This window comes from Condylura cristata, unplaced genomic scaffold, assembly GCF_000260355.1.
Source record: "Condylura cristata isolate star-nosed mole 26May11 unplaced genomic scaffold, ConCri1.0 scaffold00017, whole genome shotgun sequence".
Taxonomy (NCBI): Eukaryota; Metazoa; Chordata; class Mammalia; order Eulipotyphla; family Talpidae; genus Condylura; species Condylura cristata.
Genome location: NW_004567118.1, coordinates 28,744,553 through 28,759,157, shown reverse-complemented (window position 1 = coordinate 28,759,157; position 14,605 = coordinate 28,744,553). Strand labels below are relative to the sequence as shown.

General features: G+C 55.5%; 2 protein-coding genes across 2 annotated transcripts in view; both read left to right on the top strand.

Annotated features, from left to right (window-relative positions):
- Positions 1–779: 779 nt before the first annotated feature.
- Positions 780–11,920, top strand: GUCY2D (guanylate cyclase 2D, membrane (retina-specific)). The gene is made up of 18 exons (XM_012726084.1): positions 780–1,494; positions 1,579–1,883; positions 3,228–3,579; positions 3,924–4,008; positions 4,265–4,367; positions 4,749–4,853; positions 6,693–6,773; positions 7,515–7,721; positions 7,799–7,955; positions 8,486–8,635; positions 9,258–9,406; positions 9,978–10,141; positions 10,222–10,414; positions 10,679–10,853; positions 11,113–11,211; positions 11,337–11,431; positions 11,560–11,645; positions 11,827–11,920. Exons 1-18 carry the CDS (start codon positions 780–782, stop codon positions 11,918–11,920), a joined length of 3,315 nt encoding a protein of 1,104 aa, XP_012581538.1.
- LOC101620552 (arachidonate 15-lipoxygenase B-like) overlaps positions 11,920–14,605 on the top strand; it is a 22,324-nt gene continuing 19,638 nt past the window's right edge. Inside the window, exon 1 of the mRNA XM_004685092.2 lies at positions 11,920–12,001. Within this exon, the coding sequence (XP_004685149.1) occupies positions 11,920–12,001 (82 nt within the window). The remainder of the gene's footprint in view (positions 12,002–14,605) is intronic.

Below are 14,605 nucleotides of genomic sequence, written 5' to 3'. Positions count from 1 at the left end.
CGGGCTTGGGCTCTGAGGTGCAGACTTTGCCAACCAAGGCTGGGGCTTGGACTTGGCTGGCAGACAGCAAGCGGTAAACTGGTGTGGAACTGGGCACACTCGCATCCAACTTGAGCACCGCAGGTGTCGTGGGCCACCTTGTGGCCTTCCGGGCAGCGCAGGACAGCGAGGCAGCTGGCGCAGAGGGAGCTCTGTCCGAGGCTTTTAAGCTAGGGGTTACCGGGGGTGAGGGGCAGTGAGGTTTGGGAGGCTGGGAGGGGAAAGACTCCGGCTTGTTGCCAGCAGACTGGAACAGATTCGCCTCAGGGAGCCCCATCCTCCACCAGCCCCTCCCTGCCCGATTAAGAGACCCTAATCAGCTTGAGTGAGATTAGGGCTCTGGCCGGCTGTTCCCACAAGCCGAGGTCCTGCCAAAGGAGACCTGTGAGAAGGCATCAAAAGGAGGATCGGCCCTGTGACCCCTCACCCCAGCCCCGGTGAGTGGCTAGGCCCCTCCACAGGACCCCAGATTCCTTCTGCCCTCACCAAACCATGGAAGGACGTGGGTGCGCGCCCACGACTCTCACGGCTCAGAAGAGGGGGCGTGAAGGGCCGGGGCTCGTCGGCTAAGCCCTTGGCCGGCCGCACCCCCGCCCCAGCCTGCGGAGGGGGTGGGTTATGGAAGAGGAGGCGCGCCGTGCGCTGACTGGGAATCGAGAGACCAGGGTTTCGAGGAGAGCTCTAAGCCAGCCCCGGTGTATCCTCCCTTCCCTGGCCGTCTCTGTTCGCAGAAGCTGGCGATGACCGCCTGCGCCCCCGCGCGGTGGGCTCGGTCCCCGCCTGGCCTCTCCCGACCCCGACCCGGGCGCCGGCCTGTGCCGCCGCCGCCGCCGCCGCTGCTGCTGCTGCTGCTGCTGCTGCTGCTCCAGCCGCGCCCCGTCTTCTCCTCAGTATTCACAGTGGGGGTGCTGGGCCCCTGGGCTTGCGACCCCATCTTCGCTCGCTCCCGCCCGGACCTGGCCGCCCGCCTGGCCGCCGCCCGCCTGAACCGCGACCCTGCGCTGGCAGGTGGCCCTCGCTTCGAGGTCACGCTGCTGTCCGAGCCTTGCCGGACGCCGGGCTCGCTGGGGGCGGTGTCCTCGGCTCTGACCCGCGTGTCGGCGCTCGTGGGTCCGGTGAACCCCGCGGCCTGCAGGCCGGCAGAACTGCTGGCCCAAGAGGCGGGAGTGGCGCTGGTGCCCTGGGGCTGCCCCGGGGCCCGGGCGGCTGGCACCACCGCTCCTGCTCTTACCCCGGCCGCCGACGTCCTCTACGCCTTTCTTCGTGCATTCCGCTGGGCGCGCGTGGCCTTGGTCACTGCCCCACAGGACCTGTGGGTGGAGGCAGGACGCGCTCTGTCCACAGCGCTCAGGGCCCGCGGCCTGCCTGTCGCCCTGGTGACCTCAATGGAGCCCTCAGACCTGTCTGGAGCCCGGGAGGCCCTGAGGAGGGTCCAAGACGGGCCCAGTGTCCGAGGTAGGCTTCTCTGCAGGGCGCATGGAAGTCGGTGGTTCTGCCCCAAAACGGCCGGGTGGTGAGTGGAGTCTCTGTATTCCGCAGCAGTGATCATGGTGATGCACTCCGTTCTGCTGGGCGGTGCGGAGCAGCGTAGCCTCCTGGAGGCCGCAGAGGAGCTGGGTCTCACCGATGGCTCCCTGGTCTTCCTGCCCTTCGACACCCTCCACTACGCCTTGTCTCCAGGTCCTGAGGCTTTGGCGGCCCTGGCCAACAGCTCCCAGCTTCGCAGGGCCCACGATGCGGTGCTCACACTCACGCGCCACTGTCCACCTGGAGGTAGTGTGCTGGACAGCCTGCGAAGGGCCCAAGAGCGCCAGGAGCTGCCCCCTGACCTCAATCTGCAGCAGGTGGATGGACCAGGGAGGATGCGAGAATGCAGGAGATATATAACCAAAGCAAGGAGGATGGAGTAATGCGAGAGAGGGAGGCAGTCTAAGAGAGAGGATGGAGCCGAAGTTTAGAGAGAGCGGGAAAGACAATGGAATGAGAGATTAATGGAGCCAAAGAGAAAAGAGTGAGATCAGGCCAGTGCAGTGAGTGGCAGATGGAGTCCTTGGGAAGGAGGAGGGTTGAGCCAATGGGCAGAAAGTTACCAGCAGCTCTAGCTGTTCTGGAGTTTCCTGGGTAATATAGAGGCTTGGTCATGCATGGAGGCATGTTAGGGGCATGTTAGGATTGCTTCCAGAGACTAGGCAATGAGGCCGCTCCAGCCTGACTGCAAGGATTGCAGAATGCCACCCTGCAATGCCTCATGCAGCCCACGTAAAGTGGGCCCACCCCAGCACCACGGCACAGTCCCTAGTAAACACTGGTGTTCTTAGGAGAGCAGGAAGGAGGTGGGGTGCAGACTCAACCTCCATGTCCAGGTCAGAGAGGTACCCTGTGGAGCTTCATCTGTCTGTCCATCATTACATTTTGAGGACTTTGACATCTTGTGAGGAGCGGAGAGATCTCTAGGTGGGGACAGATACTTTCATAGTCATTTAGATCCACAGATTATTTCCAGCACTTGCTATTACTCAGGATTCCCTTTGGATTCAGAATCCCTGTTCAGACCACCTAGTGCCCTCCCATTCAAAAAACGGAGGCTAGAGACCACAAAACGGAAGGGACTTTAGAGTCCAGTAGGCAGTAAACTTAACACCACAAAGTCTCTACAGGAGAAGCCGTGACTCCAGGGGCACTGAACCATTTCCCATAAATGCCATTAACCTCCCCCAAGAAGAATTGGGTTAGACGGGGGGTGGGGGTGGGTGGGGGAGGAAGGTTAGGCATAGTCAATAAGAAGAGAACAAGAGTTCTCTTGCCAACTCAGATGGAAAGACGGCTTTTAGGTGAAAGACAGATAATGAGATTTGAAATATATGCAGGGGAGAAAAAAGAGGAGCTCAAGGAGGTCAAATTAGAAGTAATGAATGGTGAAAAGGCCCTACAGATCCTGAAAAGAAGGAAGGTTAGTGAGGGGAAAGGCTGGGGGAGCGGGTGAAGAGAGAGGGAGAGATTGCCACTGGGGAGAAAGGAAGAGAGAGGGCTAGTGAGGAAGGACTTGAGGAACCAGAGCCTGCGAGGTGGGAGCAGTCAGTACACCCAGAAATTCGAAGGTCTTGAAGGGTCCGATGAAGGGACAGTGAATGCCCAACTGATTGCGGGCAGAGAACCTATGGTCTGAGCAATCCGCTTTGCTTTCCTAGGTATCCCCTCTCTTTGGCACCATCTATGATGCAGTCTTCTTCTTGGCCAGGGGTGTGGTGGGAGCTTGGACCGCGGCAGGTGGCGGCTGGGTGTCGGGAGCATCGGTGGCCCACCATGTCCAGGGTGCCCAGGTGCCCGGCTTCTGTGGGGCCCTGGGGCGATCCGAGGAGCCCCCTTTTGTGCTGCTGGACACGGATGCAGCAGGGGATTGGCTGTTTGCCACATACTGGCTGGACCCCACCCGGGGCTCCCTTCGCTCTGCTGGGACTCCGGTGCACTTTCCTCGAGGAGGATCAGGCCCTGGGCCTGACCCCTCATGCTGGTTTGACCCAGACATCATCTGCAATGGAGGTGAGGGCAAGTACCTCAGCCCCCACTGGGACAGTCACCATAGCTCTCCACAAAGTAGGAAACCCAGTGATCTCTGTCCTATAGTTCCTCCATGAGGCCTTCCCCGTCCCCATTAGACCTTTGTATGGACAGGTTCCTCTCTTGCTGATCTCCCAAAGCCCCCTGAAAGCTTTCAAGCATTCCCAAACATTCCCCTTCACAAAACCCGTGACCTTTCCCTAGACACCCCGTCTCCCGCCCCCTTTCCTGGAGCCTCCAGGGTTCGACACAACTGTGCACCTCCTTCGAGAAGGTGCTCCCCGCTGGCAAGGTCCTCAGTCTCCCTTCTCTCACTGCACATCCAGGGGTGGAGCCCGGCCTTGTCTTTATGGGATTCTTCCTGGTGGTTGGGATGGGGCTGACGGGGGCTTTCCTGGCTCATTATGTGAGGTGAGTAGGAGGGTGAGGTAAGTAGGTGGTGAGTTGGTTCTCCATCTGCCAGAATTGCAACCATGTGGCAAATAAAGTAGGCAGGGCCCACTCAAGAGTAGAACAGGAAGGATTTATTTGGAGGGAGGAAGGGCTGGCAGAGTCCCAGGAGATGCCTAGCATAGGGGTAGCTACCCTTTCCAAAGCTAACATGGCCCCTGATGACCTCTTATATACTTTGGTCCCGATTGCGGAGATGACCGCCCTCCCCAACCAGGCACCGCCTACTACACATCCAAATGATCTCTGGCCCCAACAAGATCATCCTGACGCTGGACGACATCACCTTCCTCCATCCACCGGGGGGCAGCTCTCGAAAGGTGGGGTAGGCATGGAAGCGGGGATACAACTCTCTTCTCCCTGGACATCTGGTCCCTTCCCTAGGACAACCCTCACCAGGGAAAGCCTAGTTTCTGCCTAGGTGTGTCCCAGGGCTGAGAACGGGATCAGCGCCCTCTAGTGTGCAATAAGCATAACAACCCCTGTTATGCTGTGGGGCTATGTCATGCTCCAACCAGAAAATGAATACACTGTGTTTGTTTTGTTAACTGTAAAGTGCACCTGGACATCAAATTCTTGATCACCTTCCTTAATGAGGATTCCTTTCCCTCCCCTCTGCAGTTGACAGACCTTTGCTGACTCAACTTGGACTCTGACCCCACAGCATGTGTTGACCTCTTGCATTGACCTCTTCCCTCTAGGTAACCGCCCAGGGGAGTCGATGGAGCCTGGTTGCCCATGGTGCCTCAGACGTTTGCAGTGGCCCCAGCCAGCCCCCAGATAGCTCCAACATTGGCCTCTATGAGGTAAGACTGACACCCATGAGGGCCCAACCCCTTGTGATGGTTCAGCCCACACCCTCAGCTCGGCTGAGTTCTATTCCTGGAGGGACAGTGAGAGGTGGGGCATTGAGGTCCCCGGAAGAGAAGGGCAGCCCCTCTGGGAAGCCACGCAGTAGTGTGCAGGAAACGGGGATGGGTGAGGTCCCAGAACAGACCGAGCAAGGGAAGAGGTCAAGGGATCCTCAAAGTGTTGCATCAGGGAATCCACCCAGCTCCAGGATTTCCTCTTAGCCATTATCCAAGTGAGGGTGCCTCAAAGGCCAATCACAGTGGCCCAGAGGCTGGAGGCCTGAGCTTCTGGGGAGCATGATGCTCACTGAGACCATACTCTGCCCTGTTGGGCGCCCCTGGCCTTGCCATGTCAGCCTGATCCAGGCCTTTAGGTTACTAGTGAATGACGCTGCTAACCAGGATAGACCTCCCTGGGAAGGACTGAGGCAGAGGGGCTTCTGGGGTGTGGCCTCATAGTCACAAAATAGACCTGTCCAGAACATGAATTGTTTAGGATGAAGAGACTTTCCAGATGGTACTTTCCCTGACTCGGCCCAGACACACATCATGGGCCGTCTAGCATTTCTGCCCAATTCAGATCAGACTCAGGAACAGAAAGCCTACCAGGAGAGAAGAATCACAAGGGCCTCCTTGTGGTGCAGGGGTTAAAGTCTCAGTGCTGTCCAGCTGTTGCCAGACACTGTGCATGAATTCAATCCCGGCCAGGGAGCTGACCCACATGGAGTTGACCCACATGGCACAGCAGCCCTCTCCTGTCTCCTGCACTGCTGCCCTCAGCAGTGTATTTCAGTAGATTGTCCTGTTCTGCTCCCCAGTCTGTCTCTGGTGAATCCTCTCACTCACTGCACCTCTGGCCTACACCCCAGTTCTTAAATGCATAAATAAATAAATCTTTTTTTTAAAAAGAAAATCACAAAAGGGCATAAGGACACTAACTACAGGGTCAATAAATCTGAGTGTACTTGGATGTGTGGGAGATGATGAGAATAGATTCAGAGAGCTGAGAGGGAGCTCCAAAAGGGAGAGCAGACTAGAGCTCCTGGGTCTCAGGTCACGGAGAGAATGCCGAGGCTGCCAGCATGTCACTGACACCCCTCATGGTTTTGTATGGTTTTGTCAGAGGGGCACTGTTGTCATTGTGGGCATTCTTCATTGTATGGGACTACCCTGTGCCTTGAATATGTTTCTTATCTGTGATCCTTTCCATTAAATATAGCTCCCCATTTTTGTGACCATTGAAAATGTTGACACATTTAATTCTGAATGAACTTTGAGGGTCAGTATCAACCCCTCAGAATTTCTTGTGAGTCTAAATCCCTGGCTCTTGCTATATAATTTTCAACATTTAGGACCAAATGAAAATGAAGGAAGGACCCCATGAACTGGCCTTATCAGCAGCTGGGGATAATGAGGCCCAGTCTCAAGAGGAGCTGCTTTACTCCAGTTAGCTTGTAATCAAGTCTGTTCTACCCAGAATCTGGATTCCCAGTAGAGTGCTGTCATGTCAGCCGATAGCATTGTGGAGGGCTGTGATTTTAATTGTAATGGTTTGATGAATAGGACTGTTGGTGAGTGTATCTGGGAGGGCACAGCCATTGGGCCAGGTGTGTCGCTCTCAGGGGTGGGCTGACACTCAGCTGTCATTGAAGTGGGCTGGTAGACATGAAGCCCCGTATATCTGTTGCTCTTTGCCATGGAAAATGTGTTCTGGAGCAGGGGCCAAAGGAAAGGAGGTAACTCCCCCATCATGGGATATTGAGGAACTAACCATTATGCCCATCTCTGTTCCAGGGAGACTGGGTTTGGCTAAAGAAATTCCCAGGGAATCAGCACATAACTGTCCGCCCAGCAACCAAGACAGCCTTTTCCAAGGTGAGAGCTGGGCCCATGACCTGCTTCCTTGCTTTCTCTTTGTAGCTGGGTACAGAGCCAAGCCTCAGTGGGAAGAAACCAAGAGGGTTCAGTGAAGTGGCCCCCCCACGCTGAAGCAAGTTTCCTATTATGCTCTCTCACAATACTAGTTCTTTTCTTTTGGTATTCTTGTCATAATTTTAAACTGGACGATCATGTGTTTGCTTACTTCTTATCTGCCTCCCTCACTGGTCTGCAAGCTGAGTTAGGGACTTCCTCTGCTGTCTGTATTGTATTTCCAGCACCCAGCACAATGTCTGGAACATTAGAGAGGCTCAATGCATGTTTGTTGAGTGAATAATAGAAAAAAAAAGAGTTTTCAGCTCTGTTAGGTCACTTGTACAGAGCAGCCTAGTCGATGCTCACTGAGGGAAGAGGAAAGTTATCAAGGAAGCTGTAAGCTGACGTATTCTGGTCCTTTCAAACATAAAGTCTCATTCCGCCCCAATACCATGCAAGCTAGACCTGGTCTCCATTCCCAGCGTCCCCACAGGGACTCTTGGTCACAAATGCAGAACGACTTAAATGGACTGCTTGCCTTGTCAGTCGACCTTTAACAGCAGGTGTTTATGAACTGTAATGAAGCCCTTTATGGGGCATGTGGACTAAAGAAAAACTAGAAAGAGCACCAGTCCCGGGCTAGCGCTGTCCCAAGCCCGTGCACATTAGGAGGGTACTCATGCTGTTAACCTCCCCTCTCAGCTCCGCGAGCTGCGGCATGACAACGTGGCCCTCTACCTGGGGCTTTTCCTGGCGGGCAGAGCAGACAGCACCGTGGCCCTCGGGCAAGGCCTGCTGGCCGTGGTCTCCGAGCACTACGCCAGGGGCTCCCTCCACGACCTCCTCGCCCAGAGAGACCTAAAGCTGGACTGGATGTTCAAATCCTCCCTCCTCCTGGATCTCATCAAGGTGTAGTGGCAGGAGGGGGCTGGGGGAACGCAAGGGAACTACGAGGGCCCAGGCTGCCTCTGACCCACCCTTTCCAGGGAATGAGGTATCTGCACCATCGAGGCGTGGCTCACGGGCGGCTGAAGTCACGCAACTGCGTGGTGGACGGGAGGTTCGTGCTTAAAGTCACTGACCATGGCCACGGGCGCCTGCTGGAGGCACAGAGGGTGTTACCAGAGCCTCCTAGTGCGCAGGGTAGGATTTCCCCTTGCCTCTGGAGGGACTTGAGACTCTCTCCCGGATCCCCATTATTTCACAAACTCCTCCTTTCCTTCCGCCCTCGTTCTCTCTCCATTATACACTCTCTGGATGTGACTGCTGCTACAGAAAGGTCTTTTGGTCTCTGAGATGAGGAGGCCTGGCTCTGGGAGTGGGGAGGGGAGGTGGAGGGCGGAGCCCCTTCTAGGGCCCCAGGGCACTTTAAGTGGGACTTGACCTAAGGGCATGGTTTGTGCCCAAGAGGAGACTTTCCTGGGTATCACTTTGCCTGAAGGGCAGGACCTATTGATGTTTGTGAGGGCCGGGCTTTCTCTGAAGCCGGCTTTTGGTTTCTGATAGCTTTTTCAGCCAATAGTTGCAGGTTTGGGGGTAGACTCCAGATGGGTGAAAGGTGGGGGGCGGGGAAGGGTAGTGAGTGGCGAGCTTGGGCTTTCTTGTAAGGATGAAGGTTTGTCCCAGCATCCTCAAGGTCTTCCACCTGCGCACACCCCCTCCCCTGTCCCCAGACCAGCTGTGGACAGCCCCAGAGCTGCTTCGGGACCCAGCCCTGGAACGCCGGGGAACGCTTGCGGGTGACGTCTTCAGCCTGGGCATCATCATGCAAGAGGTGGTTTGCCGCAGCACCCCCTACGCCATGCTGGAGCTGACCCATGAGGGTATGGTAGCCCCATCTCATCCCTGGGATCGAAAGGCACCTCCTATTAGCAAAGCCTCTTTCCTCTATTAACCCACCGTCCTGTGTTGTGAAGTATTTGGGTCTCCCTTAAAGTGAGGCTCAAAAGCATCAGGGTGGTAGTGACCTTCAGGACAGGAAGGTGACTCTTCCTAGTCCACATCTCCATTCATTCTTCCTTCCTGATCCAGAACCCAACCTGCTCTCTCAGCCAACATAGTAGTCTCCTCTCTGGTTCTCTGGGGCCCCAGGGAGGAAGCAGTGTGGGTGGAATGGAGAATTAAGAGTGGTAGGATCTGTTTCAAATCCATGTTATTTGCCTAGAGGATTTAGCAAGCTGCTTGGTCACTCGAACTCTCACATTTCTTATGTGTAATAAATGTTAGTGTCTTTTCCCATCGTCTCTTACTTTCCCCTGCTCCCAGGGTTTAGGGTCCTCTTGTTACTCCCAGCAACCTTTTTCCATACTGTGCTCCCCACCCAGTGAAATGCTGATAATTTAAAGGGTCCCTTTCCAATCCCCCCACCTTGGACTTCAACAGTCAGGCCAGAGTCAGAGGTGGCTCTGCTCTGGACACCACCTCTAAGTCCTCTCATGCCTCCAGAAGTGGTGCGGAGGGTACAGAGCCCCCCTCCCCTGTGCCGGCCCTTGGTGACCATGGACCAGGCGCCCACAGAATGCATTCAGCTGATGAAACAGTGCTGGGCAGAACAGCCGGACCTTCGACCCTCCATGGATCGCACCTTTGACCTGGTCAGGGACTGGGGTTGGGTAGGGACTGGGCTTGTCAGCACACTGGGGAGGCTGCAGGAAGGAAGCTGGTCAGGACCTCACTTTCCAGGCTACTCCTTAAGTAGTGTGATGATGGGGGCAGGGGGCTTGTTGGAGGCAGAATTAGAACAGGTCTGGGAAGGCCTTTGGGGCAGGAGACGATGCTCTGGGTAAGAGAAATCTTTAATTCAACTCAAATAACATTTATTAAGAACCAGCTATGTGGTTGGCCTAGTGCAGCAGGAAGACCACTTTGGCCTGGGGTGCGGGGGGGTGTAGGAGGGAGGGAAGACAGATGGAGTCTAAAGAGCTGGGCTGGTTCTGCAGTTCTGTAGAACCAGAAGATGTGAGGGGTCGAGTTCCTTTTTCCCTGTGCCTACTTACAATGTCTGAAACACAGTGGCCAGCCCCTGAGGATGCTTGATGAGTAGAAGAGGAATGAAGGCGGGGCGGGGGCGGGGTGGGGAGGGAGGATCAGGCACACGACAGCCCCATGAAAGGTGTTTGGCTGCCCAGGTCCCCTGAAGCCTCATCCGCTTCTCCTTCCTGCTAGTTTAAGAGCATTAACAAGGGCAGGAAGACCAATATCATCGACTCCATGCTACGGATGCTGGAGCAGTACTCCAGCAACCTAGAGGACCTGATCCGGGAACGCACCGAGGAGCTGGAACTAGAAAAGCAGAAAACAGATCGACTCCTCACGCAGATGCTGCCTCCGTGGGTGCCAGTGGGGAAGTGGGTGGGGAGGACAGGGCAGCTGGAACCCAGCCCTGGAGCTCACCGCCTGCCATCCCCAGGTCTGTGGCTGAGGCGCTGAAGATGGGGATGCCTGTGGAACCCGAGTACTTTGAGGAGGTGACACTGTATTTCAGTGACATTGTGGGCTTCACCACCATCTCCTCCATGAGTGAGCCCATCGAGGTGGTGGACCTGCTCAACGACCTCTACACGCTCTTTGATGCCATCATTGGCTCCCATGATGTCTACAAGGTGGGGTGTGTAGGGAGTAAGTCCCCCTCAAGCGTCCCCAGTCTCTAGCCCAGGCCTTTCTATTAAGCCCCCAGCCTAACTTCTCTAGGCCACCTGCCCAATCTCCCTCCTTCCCCTCTTCTTCCTTATCTCTTCAGCCAGTCCCTAGTCCAGCCCCCCCATCTGAAAGACTCCCTAGGAGCGCTAACTAACTAACCCATTTAGGCCTCCTGACAAGGCACAATCATTGTGGCCGAGGAGTGCTCCAGTTCTGCATTTCCCCAGGTGGAGACTATTGGGGACGCCTATATGGTGGCCTCTGGGCTGCCGCAGAGGAATGGGCAGCGTCACGCTGCGGAGATCGCCAACATGTCTCTAGACATTCTCAGTGCGGTGGGCTCCTTCCGCATGCGACACATGCCTGAAGTTCCCGTGCGCATCCGCATCGGCCTGCACTCGGGTAACTCCCCGGCCCGCGGGGACCCAGCCCTTCTCCCTCCTTAGGGCCTGGTGCCACGCTTCCTACACAGGCGGTGGCCTCGTGGAGTGGGGGGACTTACATTGAAGCCACCTTTGCATACTAGGCATACTGTTGCATTGAGAGGGTACGTTCGTGAGTGTTTCTATGGGATGCTGGAGGAGATTAGGGGGTGCTAAAGTTCCCCCAAGGACCTTTCCCCCAAGGCTCCCGCCCATACCTACTCGGAACATCTCCGCAGGCCCATGCGTGGCAGGTGTGGTGGGTCTCACCATGCCACGGTACTGCCTATTTGGGGACACGGTCAACACTGCCTCTCGCATGGAATCCACCGGGCTGCGTGAGTGTGAGGGGAGCGCGAAGGGCTAGGGGAGGTGGGGCGACCTCTGGTGGCTCGAACGGGGAATGGGCCGGTGGCAGGACTCGGGAGATGAGCCCGAGCCCTCAGCGTTCCGCTTGTCTCAGCCTACCGCATCCACGTGAACCTGAGTACCGTGCGGATTCTCCGCTCTCTGGGCCAGGGCTTCCAGGTGGAAGTGCGAGGCCGCACGGAGCTGAAGGTGAGGCCGGTCCCGCCCCCTGCTGGACTGGGCCTAGCAGACAACCTGCATGCCTGACCGGGGTCTCCCGGTCCTCTTAGCCCCGGAGATAGCCCTCCTGACCGCACCCTTCTCGGGTGTCTTCCCAGGGCAAGGGCGCAGAGGAAACGTACTGGCTAGTGGGAAGACACGGCTTCAACAAGCCCATCCCCAAACCCCCTGACCTGCAAGCAGGGTGAGGCTCCCGCATCCGCAGGCAGGGGACGCTAGGGAGTACAGCCGGGGCGGCCCTCGACCCTTCTCCCTGCCTCGCGCCCTGCGTCTCCCCCCGCCACACCCCAATGGGGAGAAGTAATCTTGTCCAGGGCCCTGCCCTAGCTCCGCTCCCTGAGACTACTGCGCTCCGCCTTCCGCAGGGCCAGCAACCACGGCATCAGTCTGCAGGAGATTCCCCCCGAGCGGCGCCAGAAGCTGGCGAAGGCGAGGCGCAGCCAGTTCTCTGGAAAGTGATGTCGGCGCCTACAGGTGCTGTCCCCTGGCTCCCACACCCAACTGACTACCGGGGCTACACAGCTCTGGGAGGCGCACGCGGTGGGCAGGCACCTCTTGCCCAGTCTGGCGGCCAGATGCCGCTGCAGAACCTCCCGCCCAAGCCAGAAGTCCCGGTGCCTCATAGAGTGAGCCCAGGCTGGGGGAGTATCCGCCACAGGGGTTCAGTGCGGCAGACCTGTCCTGTCTCACCCGCTGCTCCCCTCAGCAGTGTATTTCAGTAGACCTGGCGGCTCTGTTCCCACTCTGGCTCTGGTGGGTCCTCTCACCACCACCCCCAAAACCTCTGGCCTACACCCCAGTTCTTCTATGCAAAAATAAATAAATAAATCTTAAAAAAATAAAATGGAGATTCTCAGACCTGTACTTATTGACACAGGATTTGCGTTTTATTTAGTTCCCTTAGAGCATTTATATGCGCATTATTAAGGTTTCCAACGCACATTATTAAAGTTTCCACATCATGGAAATAAACGATCCTAGAATTCTTAAAATCTCAGACCTTCTAAAATTTCATAAAACCAAACTAGAAACTAGTCATGAGACATATTTTGTTTAATCCATGGGGTGGTTTTTGGTTTTGTTTTTGAGCTAAAATTTAAAAATCAAGAGATAGCTACCTTTAAAGATGCCAGCTTATTTTCTTCTTGTAATGAAAAGCCCACACAGGGGCAACTGCTGAGTTTCTGCTGTAGCTAAAGAGCTGCTGTCACCTGTTGCCAGGGTCTCACTTTTCAGTTCTCATGAGCTACACCCCTCCCCCAGGACTCCAAACACCCCAAGAGTTTCTGAACCTCCTTTATGTTTGTCTGGTGCCTGTAGGCATTTGAGTCAGAACGCCTTGAGCAGCTGATGTTATAATTATAGATGCTCCTGTAGGTGAATTTGCCTGATTTGTGAAACCCACAACTTCGTGGTCTCCTCCTCCTTCCTAGAGTCAGAAAAGGAACATGGAAGAAATTTAAAATCCGGCAGTTGTAGATTGTGGTTACTTAAAGTGGTTCTGCTATAGGGAGTAATTTAGTGCAATTTAAAAAAACATTTTAAACAGAGTTTGGAGATGATGAATTAAAGATCCTTTAAGACCTTATGCACAGGCACACACTATTTTTAAAATTAAAGACTTCTTAAACATCTCTCTTCAGACTCTCTCTGTACTTAGGTCCCAGAGACAGGCACATTCTGTGCTGCTGGCTGTGCAGATGTTGTATGTTCCTGCTGTGCCCTGCCTCACCCCACCCTACCCTTCCCTTCCTCTCCCTCCCTGTTTATGAGGCCCTGGGGACAGTTAATAACCTGTGATTCATGGGAATTTCAGGGAAGAGCCACCTGGTGTTAGGTGTGAAAGGACTGATGTGGGCAAGCTGGGGCAGGAGTCCCCCAGAGGAGAGGGTGAGCTGGAGCCCAGACCCGGCTGGGGTAGAGGTGGGAAAAGTAGGGCTGGTCTGGACCTGGTTCCCAAGCCTCAGTGAGCTGATGTGAGGGGGGGGGGGGAGAAGCCTGGTTGCAGAGAGTCCTGTCTTCCTCCCTGGCTAGGAAAACTGGGGGACCTCATACCCCAGAGCTCTCAAAGCTGGTGGGGGAAGACAAGAGAACAAGCCTCAGGCTCCTCTGTCTCTGTTTCTGTTTCTTGCACCCCTTCTCTCTTCTCTTTGTCCTCAGTATCCTCTCTCTGTCCAGCAACTGCTCCCTGCCTTTCTCAGCAGTTCCCCCGTGTCTCTGGAAACTTTATTTCCTGGGCCCAGTTAATATCCTTGAGCCCTGCTACCCTCTGACTCAAGTCTCCCTCATCAACTCACCCTTGTCCCTGGGCAACTCCCAGCCTAGAGAAGACCTGGCTCGGTCACCAGGCACACCCCATTTTCAGATGTGTTTATGCTACCACTGCCAGCGGCTGGTGGGAGCTCACCCTGGGAACTGCCCTCGCCTTCGGGTCGGCTTTGTAGCTGGGACCAGGAGTGGCCACAGCAGGGGCCTTTGGCAGTTGCTGTTGCATGGAGACAGCGGGGTCTCCATGTCATACTCCGGGGCTCACCTACACCTTTTCTCTGCACTGCTCCTCAGCCTCTGGGCCCTGTCTCCCAACCCCACCCTTAGTGGACTCCAGCATCGCCCTTTGGGGACCTGCGATGCTGCACTGGGGATTGTGTTCACCAGAAAATTCTGGGCCATCCACTGTGGACGTCAGCCATATGCAGTGGTGTTCGATCCTGGGAGGATGAGGCAGAGATAAAGGTGTGCTTTCTTCCATTTCATGGTGTGTGGTCTGAGCTGCCCTGTCACTGGAATATTCAAATCTGGTAGGACCAGGAAGGTCTTTAGATAGGGGTGAGCCCTAGACAAGGTTAATTGGAATCAACAATTCCTCGGGGTAACCCCTGTGCTCATGAGGTCTTTTCTGAGGGGACCAAGCAAGAAAGCCTCAGCCCTTTCATACTTCTAGAAAAGTTCAGGGTTTTTGAGGCTCTGGAAATAGGTGGTCAGGCCTCATCTGTTGGTCATAAGGAGACGAGAGGAAGACAGTGCAGGGCAGGACTTGCCTGTGGCCATGACCCACGGAAGCCAGGTTCCAAGGCTGAAGTTACAATTTCTCTGAATGGAGGAGTTAGGGTCTGAGCAGGACCTCACCAACAACCCACACTACTC

What these genes read in the sequence shown, in the direction of transcription:
- GUCY2D (XM_012726084.1), top strand. Translation starts at nt 780, where the DNA reads ATGACCGCCTGCGCCCCCGCGCGGTGGGCTCGGTCCCCGCCTGGCCTC. An exon ending in AGACGGGCCCAGTGTCCGAG is followed by an intron (nt 1,495 to 1,578) that starts GTAGGCTTCTCT and finishes TGTATTCCGCAG; the next exon opens with CAGTGATCATGGTGATGCAC. An exon ending in CTCACGCAGATGCTGCCTCC is followed by an intron (nt 10,142 to 10,221) that starts GTGGGTGCCAGT and finishes TGCCATCCCCAG; the next exon opens with GTCTGTGGCTGAGGCGCTGA.